We start from the raw sequence: 18,556 nt of genomic DNA on the forward strand, positions 1-18,556 counted from the left end.
AGATGCACTTCAGTTTGTTTGGCTGATGAATAAAAAATCAAGCTCTGTCACTGGCAGCAGCCTGGTCCTAGATGTCCGTGCACTAGACAGAAGGGCCACTTACTGGAGCAGCTGTTTTTCCCCTGGGGGAAAGGGTGAATTAACTCATGGAACACAGGCATTGTTCAGACTGCCAGCCAGATGAATGCTAGAGTGAGGGTGTCTCTCTCTAAAGGGTTAAGGGATTTGGAATGGGAAATCTGGCAAATGCTGTTAGATCTAATGTGGACTAAAAAGTAGCCTATAGCAATATGGTTCTAACTGCTACAGATTAGAACTACTGTGGCTTTGTCCTGTTTCCTAGCTTATTCTTAAAATTTTGCATTGACCAGTCTGGTGGTCACATGCTGCACATAGTGTCTTTAATTTTGTATTGATATGTCTGTGACACATACAAGGGTCTGATGGCGAAAAAAACTACTGTGATAAACAATGTTATCTTGTTGAATGGGCTTTAATAAATGTTAAGTGCGTGTGTCTGAAACTTTTACTGTGAGAGCCTCGAGAGATACTTCACAGTACAGGGAGTTTCTTATGTGTTTAAACTAATTTGCATAATCTTCCTTATTTGCATAATTGGAAATCCTAGACCTGTGTGATAGATTATGATTGTAATATATCTGTGGCTGAGTACAATCCTGGAATCGTAAAATATTCTACCTATCCTGCAAGGAATTTCCTGCTCTGCAGGGCCAATTCCACTAGGTAATTTTGTGTTCCTGTTTTAAAAAAATGAAAACAACAATACCTAACACTCTCCAAAACAAAAAACACCCGTCTCCCTACCCCAAGAAAACCAAAACCATCTCTTCCTTTCCTATTAGAAAGGTAGAATTGTATACATTCAGATAGCCTTCAGCTAGGGCTCATATATGATATGAGGAACACACTCTAGGCATTCTGTATACAAAAGCACAGGAGCATTTATTGCTTCAGTAAAAGCTCAGCTTGGTTATCTGTCAGAGCCATTTGGGCCAAAATTATCTTTCTGTGCCAGTCACTGTGGAGGGGGCACAATTACAAGCACTTGAGCAACTCTGATTCAAAACAGTAGGAGGCAGTGTACATGCACACCACCCACTTCCTACAATTCTTCTGGTGGTGCATGCTTGAATGATTCCTTTCACTGCGGAGGGTGGTGTGTGCGAGAGAGAGAGAGTGAGAGAGTACTGCACAGAATCCTTCTGACTTATCTTTGATATACAAAGAGTAAAGATTATAAGAACGGCCATACTGGGTCTGACTTATGGTCCGTCTAGCCCAGTATTCTATCTCTGACAGTGGACAGTGCCTGATGCTTCTTGCAGTCATTCCCTGCTTAGGGACACCCAGAGCAGGGGGTTGCGTCTCTGACCGTCTTCGCTAACAGCTGTTGATGAATCTGTCCTCCAGGAACTCCTCATTCTTTTTTGAACCCAGTTATACTTTTGGCCTTCACAACATCCCCTGACAGCGAGTTCCAAAGGTTGGAAGAACTACTTCCTTGTGTTGTTTTAAACCTACTATTAATTTCACCGAGTGAGCTTTAGTTCTAGTGTTATGTGAAGGGGTAAATAACACTTGCTTATTCACTTTATCCACACAGTTCATGATTTTGTAGATCTCTACTATATCCCCCCTTACTCATCTCTTTTCCAAGATGAATGGTCCATCTTTTAAATCTCTCATATGAAAGATGTTCCATACCCCTCATCATTTTTATTGCCTTTTTCTGTACTTTTTACAATTCTAATATGTCTTGACTGAGAGAGGACGACCAGGACTGCACTCAATATTCCAGGTGTTGGGCATGCCATGGATTTATATAGTGACATTATGATGATTTCTGATTTTAGTGCCTATCCTTTTCCTAACGATTCCTAACATTGTTAGCTTTTTAAAATTGCTGCTGCACATCGAGCTGATTGATTTCAGAGAACTGTCCACCATGACTCCAAGATCTTGAGCTAATTCAGGCCCCACCATTTTGTATGTCTAGTTGGAATTATATCTTCCACTGTGCATTACTTTCCATTTATTAGCACTGAATTTCATCTGTCTTCAGTTCATCTGCAAATTTGACACCATCGGCTCAGGATTGAACAAAGACTGTGAATGGCTTGCCAATTACAGAACCAGTTTCTCCTCTCTTGGTTTTCACACCTCAACTGCTAGAACAGGGCCTCATCCTCCCTGATTGAACTGACCTCGTTATCTCTAGCTTGCTTGCTAGCACACATATATATCCCTGCCCCTGGATATTTCCATTACATGCATCTGAGGAAGTGGGTATTCACCCACGAAAGCTCATGCTCCAAAACGTCTGTTAGTCTATAAGGTGCCACAGGATTCTTTGCTGCTTTTACAGATCCAGACTAACACGGCTACCCTCTGATATCTGTCATTTTGTTGCCCAGTCACCCAGTTTTGTGAGATCCCTTTGCAACTCTTCACAATTTGCTTAGGACTTCACTGTCTTGAGTAATTTTGTAATGTCTGGACGTTTTGCCACCTCACTGCTTACCCCCTTTTCCAGATCATTCATAAATTTGTTAAACAGCACAGGTCCCAGTAGAGATCCTTGAGGGACCCCACTATTTACCTCTTTCCATAGTGAACACTGACCATTTAATTACTATTCCTGTTTCCTATCTTTTAATCACTTACTGACCCATGACTGCTTAAGAGCCCTTTGATGAGGGACCTAATCAAAGGCTTTCTGAAAGTCGAAGTACACTGTATTGACTGGATCATCCATGTCCACATGCTTGTTGACTCCTGCAGAGAATTCTCATAGATTGGTGAAATATGATTTTCTTTTACAAAAGCCATGTTGGCTTTTCCTCAGCATATCATGTTCTTCTATGTGTCTATCAGTTGTGTTCTTTACTATAGTTTTAATCAATTTGCCTGGTATGAACTTAGGTTTACAGGTGTGTAATTGCCAGGATCGCCTCTGGAGTCTCTCTTAAAAATCAGTGTGTGATGGAATCCCCCTTGTACAACTTGGAACTGTGGGACTTCTGTGCCTCCTTAACTCTCCAGCCTGGGCTATCTCTCACAATGCTATGCCAGTGACAAACAGCACCATTCCTCCAGGCCCAGTGATCATTCATCTATTAGAATGTGGAGAGTAACTATCAGCTAATCTGCATGAATGCTCTCTAAGCCACTCATGAATCATACAGAGAGGCAATAGCAAATCAACCCAGCCTTACACCCCAGAAATATCCTGCCTTACACTGCTCAAGACTCCCTTGGATAGTGCAAGCTCATTAATTAATTCACCACTCCAACAAAGGTTGGTGGACGTGCAGCAGCCCTTGTTAACCTGATTTAGGATTCCCCCAGCACTTCAACCAAAACCATACTGTTTTAGGTAAAATTTATCAATAAAGCTTTAAAATTCAGACATGTGGTATGCCTCGTCATCTCCTCCCCAAAAAGATCCTGTGGTCCCAGCCTGATTAACTGGGGGCCTAGGCAGATTGATAATGAAAATCTGTCACACGGCTCCCTGTATAAGGATCCCTCCCCCTGCAGCTGAGGAGTGATGGGTGCAGTAAATAGGGTGGGAGTTTGGAGAGATTCCTGCAGCTAAGGGAGAAATCTGGGGGTGGGTCTGACCCGGCCCCAGATGCTATGCATGGAAAGAAGTCCCGTCCTCCCTAGCCCAACCGGGATTAGCAGCTGAGCCTGGTGCAGGGTAGGAGCCACCAGCTGGGTCTTCCCCAGTCCTGCTCCTAGCCTCACAGTGATTTGTCTCTCTGCCAGCTGCCCTAGGCACCCGAAACATGCTGCTGGGGAGGGTTGCATGACCTCCCTTGTGGCTTCCCTGTCAGAAAGTCAGGAGCTCCTGTGAGGAGGAGCAAAGAAATCTGCGGGGGGGAAATAAATTCTGCACATGCGCAGTGGTGTAGAATTCCCCCATGAGTAATGGTAGTAAGCACTGCATGCCTGGTAGTAAGAGTTTGTATGACTGGGCCTTATTTATATTTATTTCCAGTCCTTTGATTTTTATTTTTTTTTATTTTTAAATTCACTTAAATGTTCCTTTTGCACACTCTAAAACAGTGGCTCTCACCCTTTCCAGACTAGTGTTTCCCTTTCAGGAGTCTGATTTATCTCATGTACCCTCAAGTTTCACCTCACTTAAAAGCTATTTGTTTACAAAAATCACACACAAAAAGGGTCACAGCACATTATTACTGAAAAATTGTTTTTCTCATTTTTACCATATAATTATAAAATAAATTAATTGGAATATAAATATTGTACTTTAATTTCAGTGTATAATATATAGAGCAATATAAACAAGTCATTGTCTGTATGAAATTTTAGTTTGTACTGACTTCGCTAGTGCTTTTTACATAGCCTGTTGTAAAATTAGGCAACTATCTAAATGACTTGAGCTACCCCGTGGAAGACCACCGCATACCCCCAGGGGTATGTGTACCCCTGGTTGAGAACCACTCCTCTAGAACTACCATGTGGCAAAAGGCCTTTCCATTGGTGCCACATAAGATCTAAAAAAATACAGCATTCCAAGATGCTGAATTTAGGCTTTATAAAGTAGAACTCATCATATTTAAAAAAAAAAGTGGGCTTTTTATTTTTCTAAGACTGGTGCAAAGCTCAACTCTTTGTTCTGTATTCACTCCATCCCATCACCCTCCTTCAGACAATCTCTCCTTCCCTGTTGCCCATTACCATTTAATCATTATTTATCTTCACTACAATTATTTGGTAAGAGTTCTGCTGTAGCCTGTTGGGTACTGTAGTCCATGGGTGGGAGTGGCTCCTCCCTCTCTGGGTTTGTGGGCGGCCAATCTGCCTCACTACATCTCTGGGGGTCACCTGACGTGGGGAATCAGCGTGACAGGAGATGTGGGCTCAGGCCTGTGATCAGGGCTGAACAATAAACACAGTTAGAGCCCCAGCCCTGGTTAGGCTGGGCAGCAAACCCAATTAGCCCAGTCCTGGATCAGGACAGGGCAGTAGAGGGTCTGAGGGCTGAGGCCTGCACTCAGGCTGAGCAGCAAACAGTTGGGCCTCTTTGCTCTGGTGGAGGGCTGACAAGCACAGGCTTCTTGTGCCTAAGCGAGGGGGAGACTGCCACCCACAGATTGGAGTGGGGGGGGATGCAGACCCACCCACTCCACTGCATCCCAGCCCAGGTCCCTAGCACTGGTGGAGTGGTCTGCTACTGAGTCAGCGAGGATCCTGAATGCAACATGCTGACTCGCTCTGTAGACGGTCGTCAGGGAAGAAGGCCTCTGTCAGGGCTTGCAGCTTCTCTGTGCTTGGGTCTGTAAATGGCCCTGGCAGTCCTGGCCAGTCCTCAGCTCCCTCGGGGTCTGCAGCGGCCTCCCAGCTCGTGAACTCACAGGAGGTGTCTGGCTCCTCTGGTGGCTGCCTCCTCACTGAGTTCTCCAACATGCATTTTATACTTTCAGTCCCGCCCACTGACTTCCGGCAGGAGGGTTGAGCGTGGTATGACTCTGCCCATCAGGGTTCAATTAAGGTCTCCTCCCCCTTGTCATCTTTCTTGTTGCTTTCCTATTTGTGGTCAGTGACTTCTATAGCCATCTTCCAAAACTCATGATTCAGGCTATCATGCAAGTTGATCTCTGAAGTCTGCCAATATCCATCCGCGTATCAAGTCTTACATAGGTTTCCCTCATAGTTATCTTTCGTCATAGGTGCAGGAACTGCAGCTGCTGCCACAACTCCTGTCTTGAAGTGGTTTCCATTATATACAGGGTTTAAACTTTGGTTCAGTGGCTCTCAGCAACCCCACCATACAAATTGTTCTAGCGCCCTTGTCTTCTGTCCACAGTCACTGCAAGAGCCATCCTACTGACAAAGCTCTCTGATCTCCACTGGATGTATCCACACCAACATAGCTTAGCTTCCTTCAACTTGTCTTGAATTGGAGCAACGCACACTAGCCTCCTTATAATCTCATTTTATTTCCTGTCATGGAATCCAACGATTTGACCATCTCAACATGTTGATTTCCATGGTGGAGAGCATGCTGATCTCCTTTTTGTGGCTGGTCATGCCTGCGTTCAGTATGTTAAGATGGATTGAATTACATCTTTATACACTCTACTTTTAAACTTTATTGGCATTTTTTGTAATAGAGAAATGGGGTCAGCTTTTGCCATTGGGACTGTGCAGCTTTAGTACAATGCCAGGCATCACTCAGGAGTGTACCATTGTCAGCAGCCATTGATCCTGGGTATTTAAATTCTTTCACTCTTCTAAGCTCTCTGCTTGTGACATCCTTCATGGTGAGTCCTCCTCCTCCTCCCTCAATTATCAGAGCCTCAGTTTTACCAATATTCACTCTAAGCCCAGCCCACCCAAAACTCTTGTCACTGTTTAAAGTTGGTGTCCAGGGTCTCGCAATATTTTGCATAGATCCCTAAGTCATCAGCAAACAGCAGTTCCAAGGCGTCTCCCTTCATATACTCTCACTTATCACATGTATGAGCACTGCAAACAAAAATGGGGCTCAATGCTGACCTCTGGCACAGGCCAATGTTTATTGGAAGTTCTCTATTGTAGCCTCATTTAGTTTTGACTGTGATAGTGATTCTGTCATACATATCCTGGATAAGATGGGCATAACTTTCTGGCACACTTCTCTGTTGCAAACTCCACCAACTGGTTCTCTTGGTATATGATCATATGCTGCCTTCTCCAGGTCCATAATAACCATAAGCAGTTGCTGTTTTCTCTGAACTTCTTTTCCATGAAGATTTGTAGTACAACTATAACATCAGCTGTGCTCCTTCCCTGCATGAAGCCATACTGACCCTTCCAAACTTTAACCATTCCAGGCAAATGCTTTTCAGTAATCTTCTTCCATACCACTGCGTGACATCAGCTTAACTGGGTGATCATTAGAATGCAGTGTAATATCCCTTTTATGTTTGAAATATTTATTTACAGTATTTTTTTAAATTCATGTTCATAAACCACTAAAATTTGCTGAAAGCAAGTTTTTTTATATATATATATATATATATATATATATATATATATATATATATATATATATATATATATATATATATATATATATATATATATATATATATATATATATATATAAAATAAATAAAATAATTTTTTAATTCACCTCTGGATTAGGACCTTATCAACAAGTTTCAATGCAGATTGAATTTTTATGGCCAGACTGAAAACCACTTATAAACTGTATTTATTGTAAAGTGTTGACAGACTTTTAACTACTGTGCAACTGCATAAATAAAGTTTCTGTTTATAACCATGCTATAATAGAAATGTTTTATACATATTCAAGGAAATTGATTTTTAAATAATTGAGCAGTCCATGATAACTAGTAAAAATTACTTAATATTTAAAAAATACTAATCCTGTAAGAATCATTGTGTCCTCTTACTGAGATTTATAGATAATGTTACATGAAAAGCAGAATGGTGAAAATTGCAATTATTTCTCCTCCAAGTTTTTAGTTCCATGCTAATAATTTCACTGTTGTGATTAGTTACAAAAATACAAATTAGAGCTAATTGTTTTTTCCTGCATTTATGTAACCCAAATGTTGTAGTATGAGATTTTAAAAACCATTATTGTCCCTCTTTCAGTTCTGATTTTCTGGTTATATTGTACAGCGTACGTGTTTATCAGTTTACATGATACCTACATGATGCACAAATTGAACTTTAAATTTCCTGCTTGTCATAAAGAAACTCCTAAACCTTTCGATTGCCGCATTAACCGTACGCTCTAGTTTCAGGTGACAATAATTGTGGTGTGAGAAATCATGTTGGAACTCAAGGTTGTATGACCATATGGCTTCTGTTACTTCAGTGGAATACTGCCAAAGACTTTAATAACACTTCCTTTGTGCCTAGACACTTCAGATGTCTGCAGAAAGTTGGTGATATTAATTAACATAGTTCTTGCTACATAGTAACAATCTGATCTTCTTGATGAGACACAGTGATGTGGGTTAAGATAGCATTAACTCTGATTGTCATTGCTTCTCTGAATTTTTGTCATGTTGTTAAAGTTCCTTTTACTCTAACTAGGTCTTTTAGGGTGCGGGGGGGGGGGGATTTGTTTCTGTTCAATAATGGCAATAAATAATGACAGGAACTAGTAAGTAGCCATAACCAATGAGGGAAAATTGTTGTGTAATTACCAACAAAAGTCTGTTTTCTCAAGTTCCTGTAAATATCTGGAGGTGTGTGTGTGTGTGTGTGTCTTTCAGATCCAAATAGCTTGAATTGCTTTGGTGCTGGATTTCGTCTCCTTGCGTCGGTGAAGGAGTGCTAAGAAGAGTGTGCATTGCATCTTGGAGAAAAGAAAATGGTTATAACTTGTCAGGGTTAGAGAGATGTGTTTGACATTATTGAGGCATCATGTACGTTGTTTTGAAGTAAAAGTTGCTGAAAAGTTAAGTAGTCCAGGGATCTAGGGCCAGATTCTGTACTCCCTGCGTCACTGAGAGTTTTCCTCTTGCCTTCAGTGGGAGCAGGTGTTGGCCATTTAATACATAAGCAGAGCTTAAAGTGAAATTATTTTGATCTCATTGTCCATGAGATGCTTTTCTCCTCTCCTAAACCACAGTGCAAGTTAGGAGGCAAGCGTCTGTTCCAGAGAGATCTAGCACAGGAGATCTTCACTTGAAATCAATGGAAGTTTGGCACCTAAATACCTGTGAGGATCTAGGCCAAAATTCACTTCTCCCCTCCCCCCCCAAAATTTGGCAGAATGTATTATTCAGAACATGTTTTGAAATATGGATGTGCAAATCCTTTAGTATGCTTTTAAAAATGAATTTGATTTAATAACTGAAACTCAGTCCTATAAATTATAAAGCACCATTAGGCTTTTATGTGCTATTTTTGATACCTGGGGGCCTTGGGTGTCTTTTTTTCAAAATTGTATTTTTCATTAGTTTGTCACAATGATTGTCACATTCCTTAGATTTACCCTATTCGCCCTCCGCCCCCCCCCCCCGAGCTACGGATTTCTTAGCTTTTTTTGAAAAATGCATAGAATTATCCAGCTTGTGTGAAATTTCTCCCTTGCTGTGCCAGCTGCTGTTTTGTATGCCATCATCAGGTCACACACGTTTAAGAAATAACTTTGGAGTTTCCTGATAGGATGCAGAATTTAAGAAGTATCAGTGAGTGAGAAGTTTCCTGGGGAAAGAGCACATGCATCTGTGTTTAATTTAACTTCCGTTTCCAAAAATTGTTCCTAGCTCTTACGGTTGCAAAGATATATGTAGCAGTTCCAGTTCCTCTGCAGCAGCAGCTTATAGCTTCCCCAAGCAGCTGCAAAGTCCAATTAACAGCAGTATGGTCAATTTTACTGGTGCTATTCAGAATAAAATACAGAATAAAATCAAGTCATATCAATTTTACACTGCTCCTTGGGAGAGCTGCGGCCGCAGCGTCAGAGCCAGGTACTTGAATTATTTATGGAGAAACAGGATTCAAAAATAAAGACTAGGAGAGTTGTACAGTATTGATCCGTTTCCTTCACTCCTCTTCTTGCAGCAGCCAGGGAATAGGGAGGCTGTCTAATTTGAAGAGCCAGTACTGGGAGTGAGCCTAGAGCTCTGATCCCTTCCTGTCTCTTCTCCTCCCATTTTTGGAAAGGTTCATTCATAGCAACTGGGAGGGTGGGGGCTGGCTATGGCAGAGTTACATACTCCACTTTCAGCAAGATGAGGATGGAGGCCAATAGGTCCTTCTTCTCTCTTCTAAGGAAACCTGACACCTACCAAAGTGACTTTACAAGCTGTCAGACCTGGAGGCAGTTGGGCCATATTACAGAAGTAGGCTTTTTTAAATGAAGGGTTTGGGCCACGTAAGCTCGTGCCTTCAAAGAGGAAAATGCATTGCCAGGACTGAAGGCTGAAAAAATTATTTAAGGCCTACAGTAGTGACTTGCCTCAGTGTTTAAACCCTGAAGCTGCCTGAGTTCTAGCGATCTCGCCAGGTCTGCAGCATGGATATGCTTCCCAACTAACTGACCACTCAGCCCACTACAAGGGGATGTGTGGATCTACGAACAATATGGAAAATTAATAGGGTCCTTAGTTAGGTGTCTGATTCAAGCTCTGATTGAAAGTAAATTTCTTATAAGTGGTGGTGTTGGACTTCATCTCACATATGCTACAGGTCTTGCTATTTGTTTTACAGGCAGTGGGCCCCTTATGGCCTCAGCTGTGTATTGTTGGTCTCTGTGTGTACGTTTCTTTTGTTTTGTGGTCCCCATACAAGGACCAGAGGTTCTCACCAGCAGATCTTTCTTTCCGGATCCCTGAAAAGGTGCCCTGACTGATATATTCCCTATCTTAATGATTCTCCTGGAAGGCTAGCAATGGCATGCTCATAATCTGTGGGCTCACAGGTGGACCAAAGCTGGCAACCAAATGTAAACTATCCATTGAACAGAATTGTCCTTTAGACTTTAGCCTCCAATGCAGAATGAACATTATCTGTGTTTGACAAATTCACTATTATGCATTAAAATAGTTTCTTCCATCTCTAGCTTCTTTAAGATGCCCATGATCTCACTTTAGGGTATTTTGGATTCGTTATGATTTAAGGCTGTTTTAGTTGTGAGTATTTTTTGGTAAAAGTCATGGACAGGTCACAGGCAGTAATCAAAAATTCAGGGCCTGTGACCTGTCCATGACTTTTACTAAAAATACCAGTGAATAAAACTGGGGGGGAGGGGAAGGAAGCTGCCTGGAGGGGTAGGGGGTGGCAGCACACCCCCTGCTGGTGCTGACAGGGAGGGTTGGGACTGGCAGGCTCCCAACTGGCTCCGCCTGCCGCCCCGCAGCAGAATTTGGTTGTGGGAGGGACCAGGATATTGGGGCACCTGATGGGGTGAGATGGGCTCTGAGTGGCGCTTACCCGGGGGCTACCTGGAAGCACTGACATCCCCCTGGCTAAGGTCCTAGGTGGAGGAGTGGCCAGTCACTCTGCGCGCTGCCTCCGTCTGCAGGCACTGCCCCTGCAGCTCCCATTTGCCGTGGTTCTCAGAGCCCACTTCACCTCGTCTGGTGCCCCAACCCCCTTTCCTCTCACACAGCCAAACTCTGCAGGGCGAGGGCCTGAGACTGCCCTGCTCCTGGCACAGGGGCTGCCTTAGCCAGGCGCAACTGCTGCTGCAGAAGTCACCGAGGTCAGGAAAGTCATGGCATCCGTGACCTCTGTGACAAACTTGCAGCCTTAATTATGATGTCAAATGATGGCTGTGATGTCTAAGTCTTGGTAGGACTAGAAATCTTTAATTATCTAATGTGAGATGAGACTGTAATATGTTTTGATGAAAGGACACCAGTCCAATCAGAAGTTCAAGATGTGTTGTGGCCTTTAGCCCTTGGCCAAAAGCAATCATACTCTTCTAGCTATAGCTAAGTGATATCTCTGTCTGCGTTGCCCAAGAAACAAGAAAATATGTGTATACATATGTGCGTGTGACTTCTTTGGGATGGGAGGAATAACAACACTCTCTTACCAACCTAGTTCAATATAATGTAATATCCCTTTATAGGTTAGGTGGAATGTTATTGGGATTGTCTTACCATCTGTGGTGGTGTCACAGGTCTTGTCTGGGCCAGTGGGGTTTCGCTTGCCTTCATTTTACAACTATACATTGATATTTAACTCAAGATGTCCACTTAGGCTTTAAATTTCATAATCTAATACTTCTTCGCTGGTCCAGTTACAATAAAGTGGGATCAGAGTATGGCCTCTGACCAAGGTGGGTTTCTTGGGTTAAGACTGGAGACGTTCTTCATCCCCGTTCCAACTTCACCCAGAACTGTCTTCTGGAAGAAGTAGCCAGTAGCAGGGTGGTGTTGCCCTCTGCTGGGCCCTGGTTGAATTCTGCCTGCTCATCAGCCTTCTTGATGGTGGAGTTCTTGTTGGTTCTGCCAGCAGCTGATCCTGGATGGCCTCTCTAGGCAGCTCTTGAAAGAATGAATGCACTCCTCTTTTTCTCCAAAAGGCCATCTGAGGGTGATGGTGTCAAGGTGGCAGGGCCTCCAGCAGAGGGCAACAACACCCTGTTCCTGGTTTAATAGTATATGCTCCTTTAGCTGTGCCAGCTGCCGTCATTCCCTGAGAGTTCACTCTCATGATGTCTTACGTGGCACACAGTTATCTGCACAGAAAGGAGATGAATGTGGATATTTCAACCTCTTAAAGGGTAAATGTTCTACAGAATGTCTTTAGGGCATGATTTCCCATCACAGGAGATGTGGCTATACTGGGGATTCTGGCATCCACTCTTCTTTTGGTAGCTGCTGGGAGAGCTTCTAGAGATAAGAATACAGTAATGTTGGTTAGGGGGAGGGTTGTTTCAGGGGTGAAAATAAGTGAGAACAGCACCTACTGCGCCAAAAACAAACACAAGCAAACTAACAAAAATTTCGCTTTACCATTGAGCATCATCTTCATAGCAGCAGAAAAGTTATTAATTCCTTCTGCACGGTTTGCCTCTGATATTGACTTCTTTTAAAAATAATATTTTGCCACAGTAAGTAAAATACAAAGTATTTAGAAAAAAGATTTTCCATTCCCTACTAGAGAAATATATCAGAGTGATGCAAGGGGTTATAACATGAAGTAATGGAATGGAATAAACAAAAGTAAAACTGAGGCCAATAATCAGAAAAACTTCCTGCTGGTGATATCTGTTAGATTTAGATCCCTCTCTTGAGGGAAGTGATGAAAGTCCTATGGCTGAGATTTTTAAAATTTGACCTGACAGAGCACCAGGATCTCAATTCCACACTGACAGAGGAAGAGCTCGGTGATATGGTACAGGGGTTGGGGGAGAAACTTCACCCATTTCTAATAGAGCTTTTTCCTGCCATTATGAATTCCCTAGCTCCTTCCAGTGAGAGATCTAGATATACGCAATATTGATACAGATATTTATAATATTATATGAAGGAATCTGAGGGGTTTGGGTTTATGTGGCTTTTATTCTTCTGGGAAGAGAATAGGGCATACTACCTGACATGATGAAATACTGGTAGAGGAGCAGCAACAAGTTTGTGTTTGATAGTTGACATTTGGAGCAATAGTAATATTTGAATTTCACATCCTCTGATGCATAATCATTTTGCAAGTGAACACCAATTTTTCCTTCTCAGTGAAATCCTAAGAGAGTATATGTACATAGCAAAGCTTTGCCAGGCTGAGCTCTGCATTTCTGAAATACATCACGCTTATAGAAAGATTGTTATAGTGAAATTTAGCATCATGCAGAAACTTTAATAAATGATTCTGGGGGTAGCAATGATGTGTCTGGCAAACTAAGTGGCTATGGTTTTGAATGGTATGGATCTGAACACCATTTCAGAATGGTACTGAAATAAAGCAAGCATTTGTAAAGTAACAAGGAGAAAAACCATAATCTTTTCCCAGAAGTAGACACCAGTTTGTAATGCTTACATCTGAATGGATACTGCTGCAGCAACACAAATTGATTTTTTTAAATTAAAAAATAAATATAAAATAAACAGATACAAATTGCTGTCTGTCAACCAGTTATAAAGGGCTGCTCAAAGGATCTCCCCCCACCAGCCCTTGTCCCTAATATGTTGCTGTTGTATGAAGTCTTCAAGGTTAATCTGATGCTATTCCTGTTGCTGAGCAGCTGTTACTGGGTTGGTTGGTTGGTTTTTCTTTTTATCTCTGAAGCCATGAAAACTTTAATCAACCTGACTGAAAATAAATACTGTCTCTAACTCTCTGTAACATGTGGCTCTTTCTTTTTTAGTGGAGGCGATAGTGGAATTTGACTACAAGGCTCAACATGATGATGAGCTGACAATCACAGTAGGTGACATAATCACCAATATCAAGAAAGAGACTGGAGGCTGGTGGGAAGGACAGCTCAAAGGCAGAAGAGGTTTGTTCCCTGACAACTTTGTAAGAGTGAGTACAAAGTGAAACAGTTCTTGTGTATTGTACTTACTAGCTTGTATTGCTTGATGGAAAAGCAGTCTTTTTAAATCATGCTGCGATTTGTATTTTTTTGAATCATGTTGCATTACAAAGTAGAGAATGCATTTCTGTGGATATCTGGTGTAGTTATGATATCATTAAAATTAAAGATAAATAGACACACTTTTTCCCTGCTCTGCAGTGGTTGTTGCAGGCCTGTGGTCTGAAAACAAAATTAACGTTTAGGATAAAGCTGTCCTCCAAAACTCAGTTCCTTGTATGACTCATGCTGTTTGTAATATCTTCTCTCTCATATACAGTGTGTCTATTTATAGATGTAAAGGCTTTATCACAGGGGAGGACAAACTACAACCTGTGGGCTGGATCCGGCCCATCAGGGCTTTCAGTCTGGCCTGCAGGGTTGCCAGCCACAGGGCTAAAGTAGGCTTAAGTAAAGTAGGCATAACTTGTTGGGAGCTGTGTTCAAAATGATCACTACTTTTTCAGTGTCTCTTGGTATGTGGCATCCTACCCTGCTTCAGAATGTCAAAATAGTTGCTCTCAGAGGTGAAAATAGTAGCCCTTCACAGTAAAACGTTTACATATATGTTCATATACCTACATAAAGGTTACATTTCACCTGTGAGTGGAGGGGCTGTGTCAGGCCTCCAGTACAGGAAACTGCAGCTATTCTTTTGTGCCAAAGAAGGATGAGGAGCAGGCACACAGGACTGCACTCCCTGCAGGCATTAAAGATGGGTTTGGTGCCAGTTATGGAAGGTTTTCGTAGTTTAGCTGTGGGAGGGGTAGTAGCATGGGCATTGAGTCTGTGATTACATGGATTGGGTGGCCATGAAACCTATGACAGGGTTGCTGGTGGCCGCTCTGACAATTTTTCCTAAAATGCTTAATAAATATGCCATATATATGTCCAAATCATTGTAATTTATTTACATAGGATTTTTTTCCAGACTCAATAATAAAATAACGTACAGTTGTGTCTATTCTTTACTGGACCTAAACAGACTAGAAACACACACAAGGTGCTTTGCATGTTCTTGTCTTATTCTTTTTTTTCCTTGTCTTTTTTTGCTTTTTTTGGTTGCTTTTTTTAAGACGTGCTAGTTACTAAGTCTGCTGTGAAAAATGATGTTAACAAACATACAAATATCACTTTTCACAGCAGACTTACTCTACCCTGGCAAGACCTGGATGGGGAGAGGGATATGGAGGCAGCAGGGGCCAGGGGCATTGGAGGGGTCGGGGGCGACTTGGGGCAGAGCCCTCCACTTTACAGCAGGGGAATGGAGCCTGAAGCCCTGGGGCTGGAGCCTGCCACCCATAATAATAATAATAGTTGGAGATATACTTATCTCCTAGAACTGGAAGGGACCTTGAAAGGTCACGAATCCAGCCCTCTGCCTTCACTAGCAGGACCAGTTTTTGCCCCAGATCCCTAAGTGACCCCCTCAAGGATTGAACTCACAACCCTAGGTTTCACAGGCCAGTGCTCAAACCACTGAGCTATCCCTTCCCCCTGACCCTATCAGTCCTGGGAAGGTGGGGAACTCAATGGCTGCCTGCTCCTCCAGTTTTTGTGTCTCCAGAGGTGGGCAGGGTCCAACCACTGCTGGCAGTCCTAGGGGAGGGAGCTGCAGCTTTGCCACCGCCCATGACCACGCAGGAGGCTGTGGCCGAATGCAGCCAGCATGCTGCATATGAGAAATGCTGGTCTAGGGCAAGAGGAGGATGAGCAGTTCTGGTTATTACATTTTAGACAAGTCCTGAGGTAGATAAACATGTAGATTGGGTTGGAGAGAGAAAATATGGATTATGGTGGGAAATGTGCACTTCCTGTAATTGGTTTGCTGCTTAATAAGGTTACGAGAGCATCCCAGGCTCATCGGGAACTTTGCCTAATCCCCCAAGTTTTAGATGTATGTAATCATAAAAATTAACTAGTAATTGTGGATTCCAGAAGTGCCATTGGAAGGGGGTAGAAGATTGTCAAGAGAGAAGAAGGATGATTCGGGGTGTAAAGAGAATGAAATATATTAAATCATTGTTTGGGAGAAAGTGGTGGAGGAAATTAAAAACTGAATATGGGGTAAAGCCAGTGGCAGTGGGAGGGAGTAAGAGCCAGTGGCACTGGAAGTGCTTTTTGAAATACCTGTAACCAGAATGAAGTTTTCATCTCCACAGAGTGAGAGACAAGAAAAGAGTAAAAATGCAGATTACAAGAGAATATTCTAATGAAGAGACAGAGAATAGAAAGATGTGAGAAAGAAAGGGGAAAAGAAAGCGGGTGACTGTGTATATTTACAACTTCAGTAGCCTTAATCAAGAGACTTTCACTATGAAGCTACAGGAAGGGTACTTCCTGCTCTTGAATCTGCAAACCAAATGTACTTAAAACATGCAAAACAGCTATCAAAAACAAATGCTATAAATTTTATTGGGAGCGTAGAGGCGCATATTTGTCATAAATGACCTTCTGTTCAATGGAGCAACTATACAGGTACTTAAGATATTGTTTTCTCTCTTCTCTGTTCCTTTGTCTATTGTCAAGATGTATATCTGGTCTGCTGAAAGATGATGTGGGAAAAGTTTTTATCTAAATATGTGAAAATACATTAGCTGTTCCTCATTCAAGACCTAATTTTAGATTCTGCGGTCAACTCACTTCTGTTACTATAAACGATTCATTAAACTGATTTTTTTTAAATCATAGTTAAGAAATATCTCTTATCCTTTTATGATTCTTGCCTCTCAGATTTGACAGGTAGAGAGGTATAAATACAAAGAAGGAGAGTTTTCCCCTCTCTGTATCTGCCCTTAGCACCCCATATCCTTCAGATACAGGTGTTTTTTGTTTGTTTGTTTGTTTGTTTGTTTTTAAGGAGGTACAGGAAAAGAAGAGGATGAGAATTCTGTGGCAAGGGAAGTTGATTTAACTTCTGTTTTTAATCTGTAAAATGTTCGTTGTTGTATGTTTTTGTGCTGAGTCTGCAAAAGATGAAATGTGTGTGAGCACTGAACTTCTGGGTAATACAGGCAATGTATGCTACATTTGTTCCTCTTTTTCTTTTGGTGTTGAGAAATATCATTCGGAAGTAGATGGAAGTTAAGAAAAACATTTGAATTCCTAGTCAAACCAGGCTTTCAGTGTAACAAACTGCACTTAAAAATACAGGGGCAGCTGAAACAGTTAGATTTTGCTGATAGCAAGTGGAGATGCAGAAAGCAGGAAACTGTGGTGAAAACCCATGCTTGCTGGTTTTAATTTACAAAGGCAACTGTGTGTGTGATCTAGTGGTGCAGCACTGGTAAATTGTATGCTACACTAGACTGTCTTCAGGTGACTTGTAAGTACTGTTAGCAGACTTGTATCTGGTTTGCAAATAAAGGGTCTACAAGCGCTACTGGAGTTGTGTAAAGTTGCTGTATAAAGCCAGGTTTTTAGAATCAGTGAAACAGAGGGCAGAAACTATGCATAACTGTACTGTTGCCTGAGGTCAGAAGAGCTGCCAAGCTCCATTGATTCCCTCTTTGTATTGAAGCAGAAAGTAAGCCTCTTAATACTGCAAATCAGTTGAATTTCAAAGATGATGTGTATGCTAAATAGCAGGTGTGAAATGGAACCTTAAGGTACTTAGGTTCAAGTGCTGGGAGACCAGAAGAGGTTACTTCGACAGCTGTCTGCTTGTTTGTTAGCCACCACATTTTCTCTTCCCTTTTTCTGCTTTTATTAAACTTTTACAAATCTTGAACAGACAGAGACTTGTAGGGGTTCACTGGAGAGGTGCTGGGCATGTCGGTGTCACTTATAACTATAAAGCTCCCACAGACCCTATCAACTGGAGAAGAGAGAGAATGTATTATTTTCTTCCCATATAACCCCAGAACATCCCAATAGTTTTTACTCACTCTATTATCTTTGCCCCAGTCTTCTTACTGCTGCTCGGTGGTGGACAGGTTCCTTTTCACTCCTCCAGTGTCCCCTCTCCCAACCCCGCAGCCTCCCATAAAGTTTCTTCTATCTGCCTCTGATATTGTGCTCTAGACTTTACTTGATTCTTGTTGATTTTATTGCTGCCCACAAAGTTCTGAATAGTGGTAGTGAAACTGACCGTGACCTTGTTAATTTTGCTCAGTAATTGCTTCTGTAAGCTATGGCATCTCCAGAGGGGCTGAAGTTATCTGCAGACGGAGGAATACAACAGTGTCCACACTTGGAAGGTTGTCTGCTTAATTGGCCAGTGGAGCCCTTCAAGTCCTCTTAGGCCATGGCTACACTAGAGAGTTGCGGCGCTGGTGAGGGGGTTACAGCGCTGCAACTTAGGATGTGGCCACACTTGCAAAGCACGGCCAGCGCTGCAACTCCCTGGTTGCAGCGCTGGCTGGACACCCGGTCGAGCCTCGGGTGTAGCGATTCCAGCACTGGTGATCCAGCGCTGGTCAGCAAGTGTGGACCCCACCAGCACTTTTATTGACCTCTGGGGTATAAGGAGGTATCCCAGAATTCCTGTCCACAACAAACCGGAAGAAAGGGGGA

General features: G+C 42.3%; 1 protein-coding gene across 2 annotated transcripts in view; it reads left to right on the forward strand.

The window, feature by feature from the left end:
• The window catches only part of LOC127042965 (BCLAF1 and THRAP3 family member 3-like), a 137,397-nt gene that overhangs the window by 82,884 nt on the left and 35,957 nt on the right, over positions 1 to 18,556 (forward strand). The window contains exon 11 of one of the 2 annotated variants that reach the window (XR_007772111.1): positions 13,835 to 13,992. Coding sequence is in view for 1 of the 2 variants with exons in the window: in XM_050936561.1 (XP_050792518.1) it covers positions 13,835 to 13,846 (12 nt within the window). In the remaining variant the exon portion in view is untranslated. Of the gene's footprint in view, positions 1 to 13,834; positions 13,994 to 18,556 lie in introns of those variants that run through there. The other variant, XM_050936561.1, reaches the window with a different exon arrangement.

The sequence above is a fragment of the Gopherus flavomarginatus genome, chromosome 1 (assembly GCF_025201925.1).
Source record: "Gopherus flavomarginatus isolate rGopFla2 chromosome 1, rGopFla2.mat.asm, whole genome shotgun sequence".
Taxonomy (NCBI): Eukaryota; Metazoa; Chordata; order Testudines; family Testudinidae; genus Gopherus; species Gopherus flavomarginatus.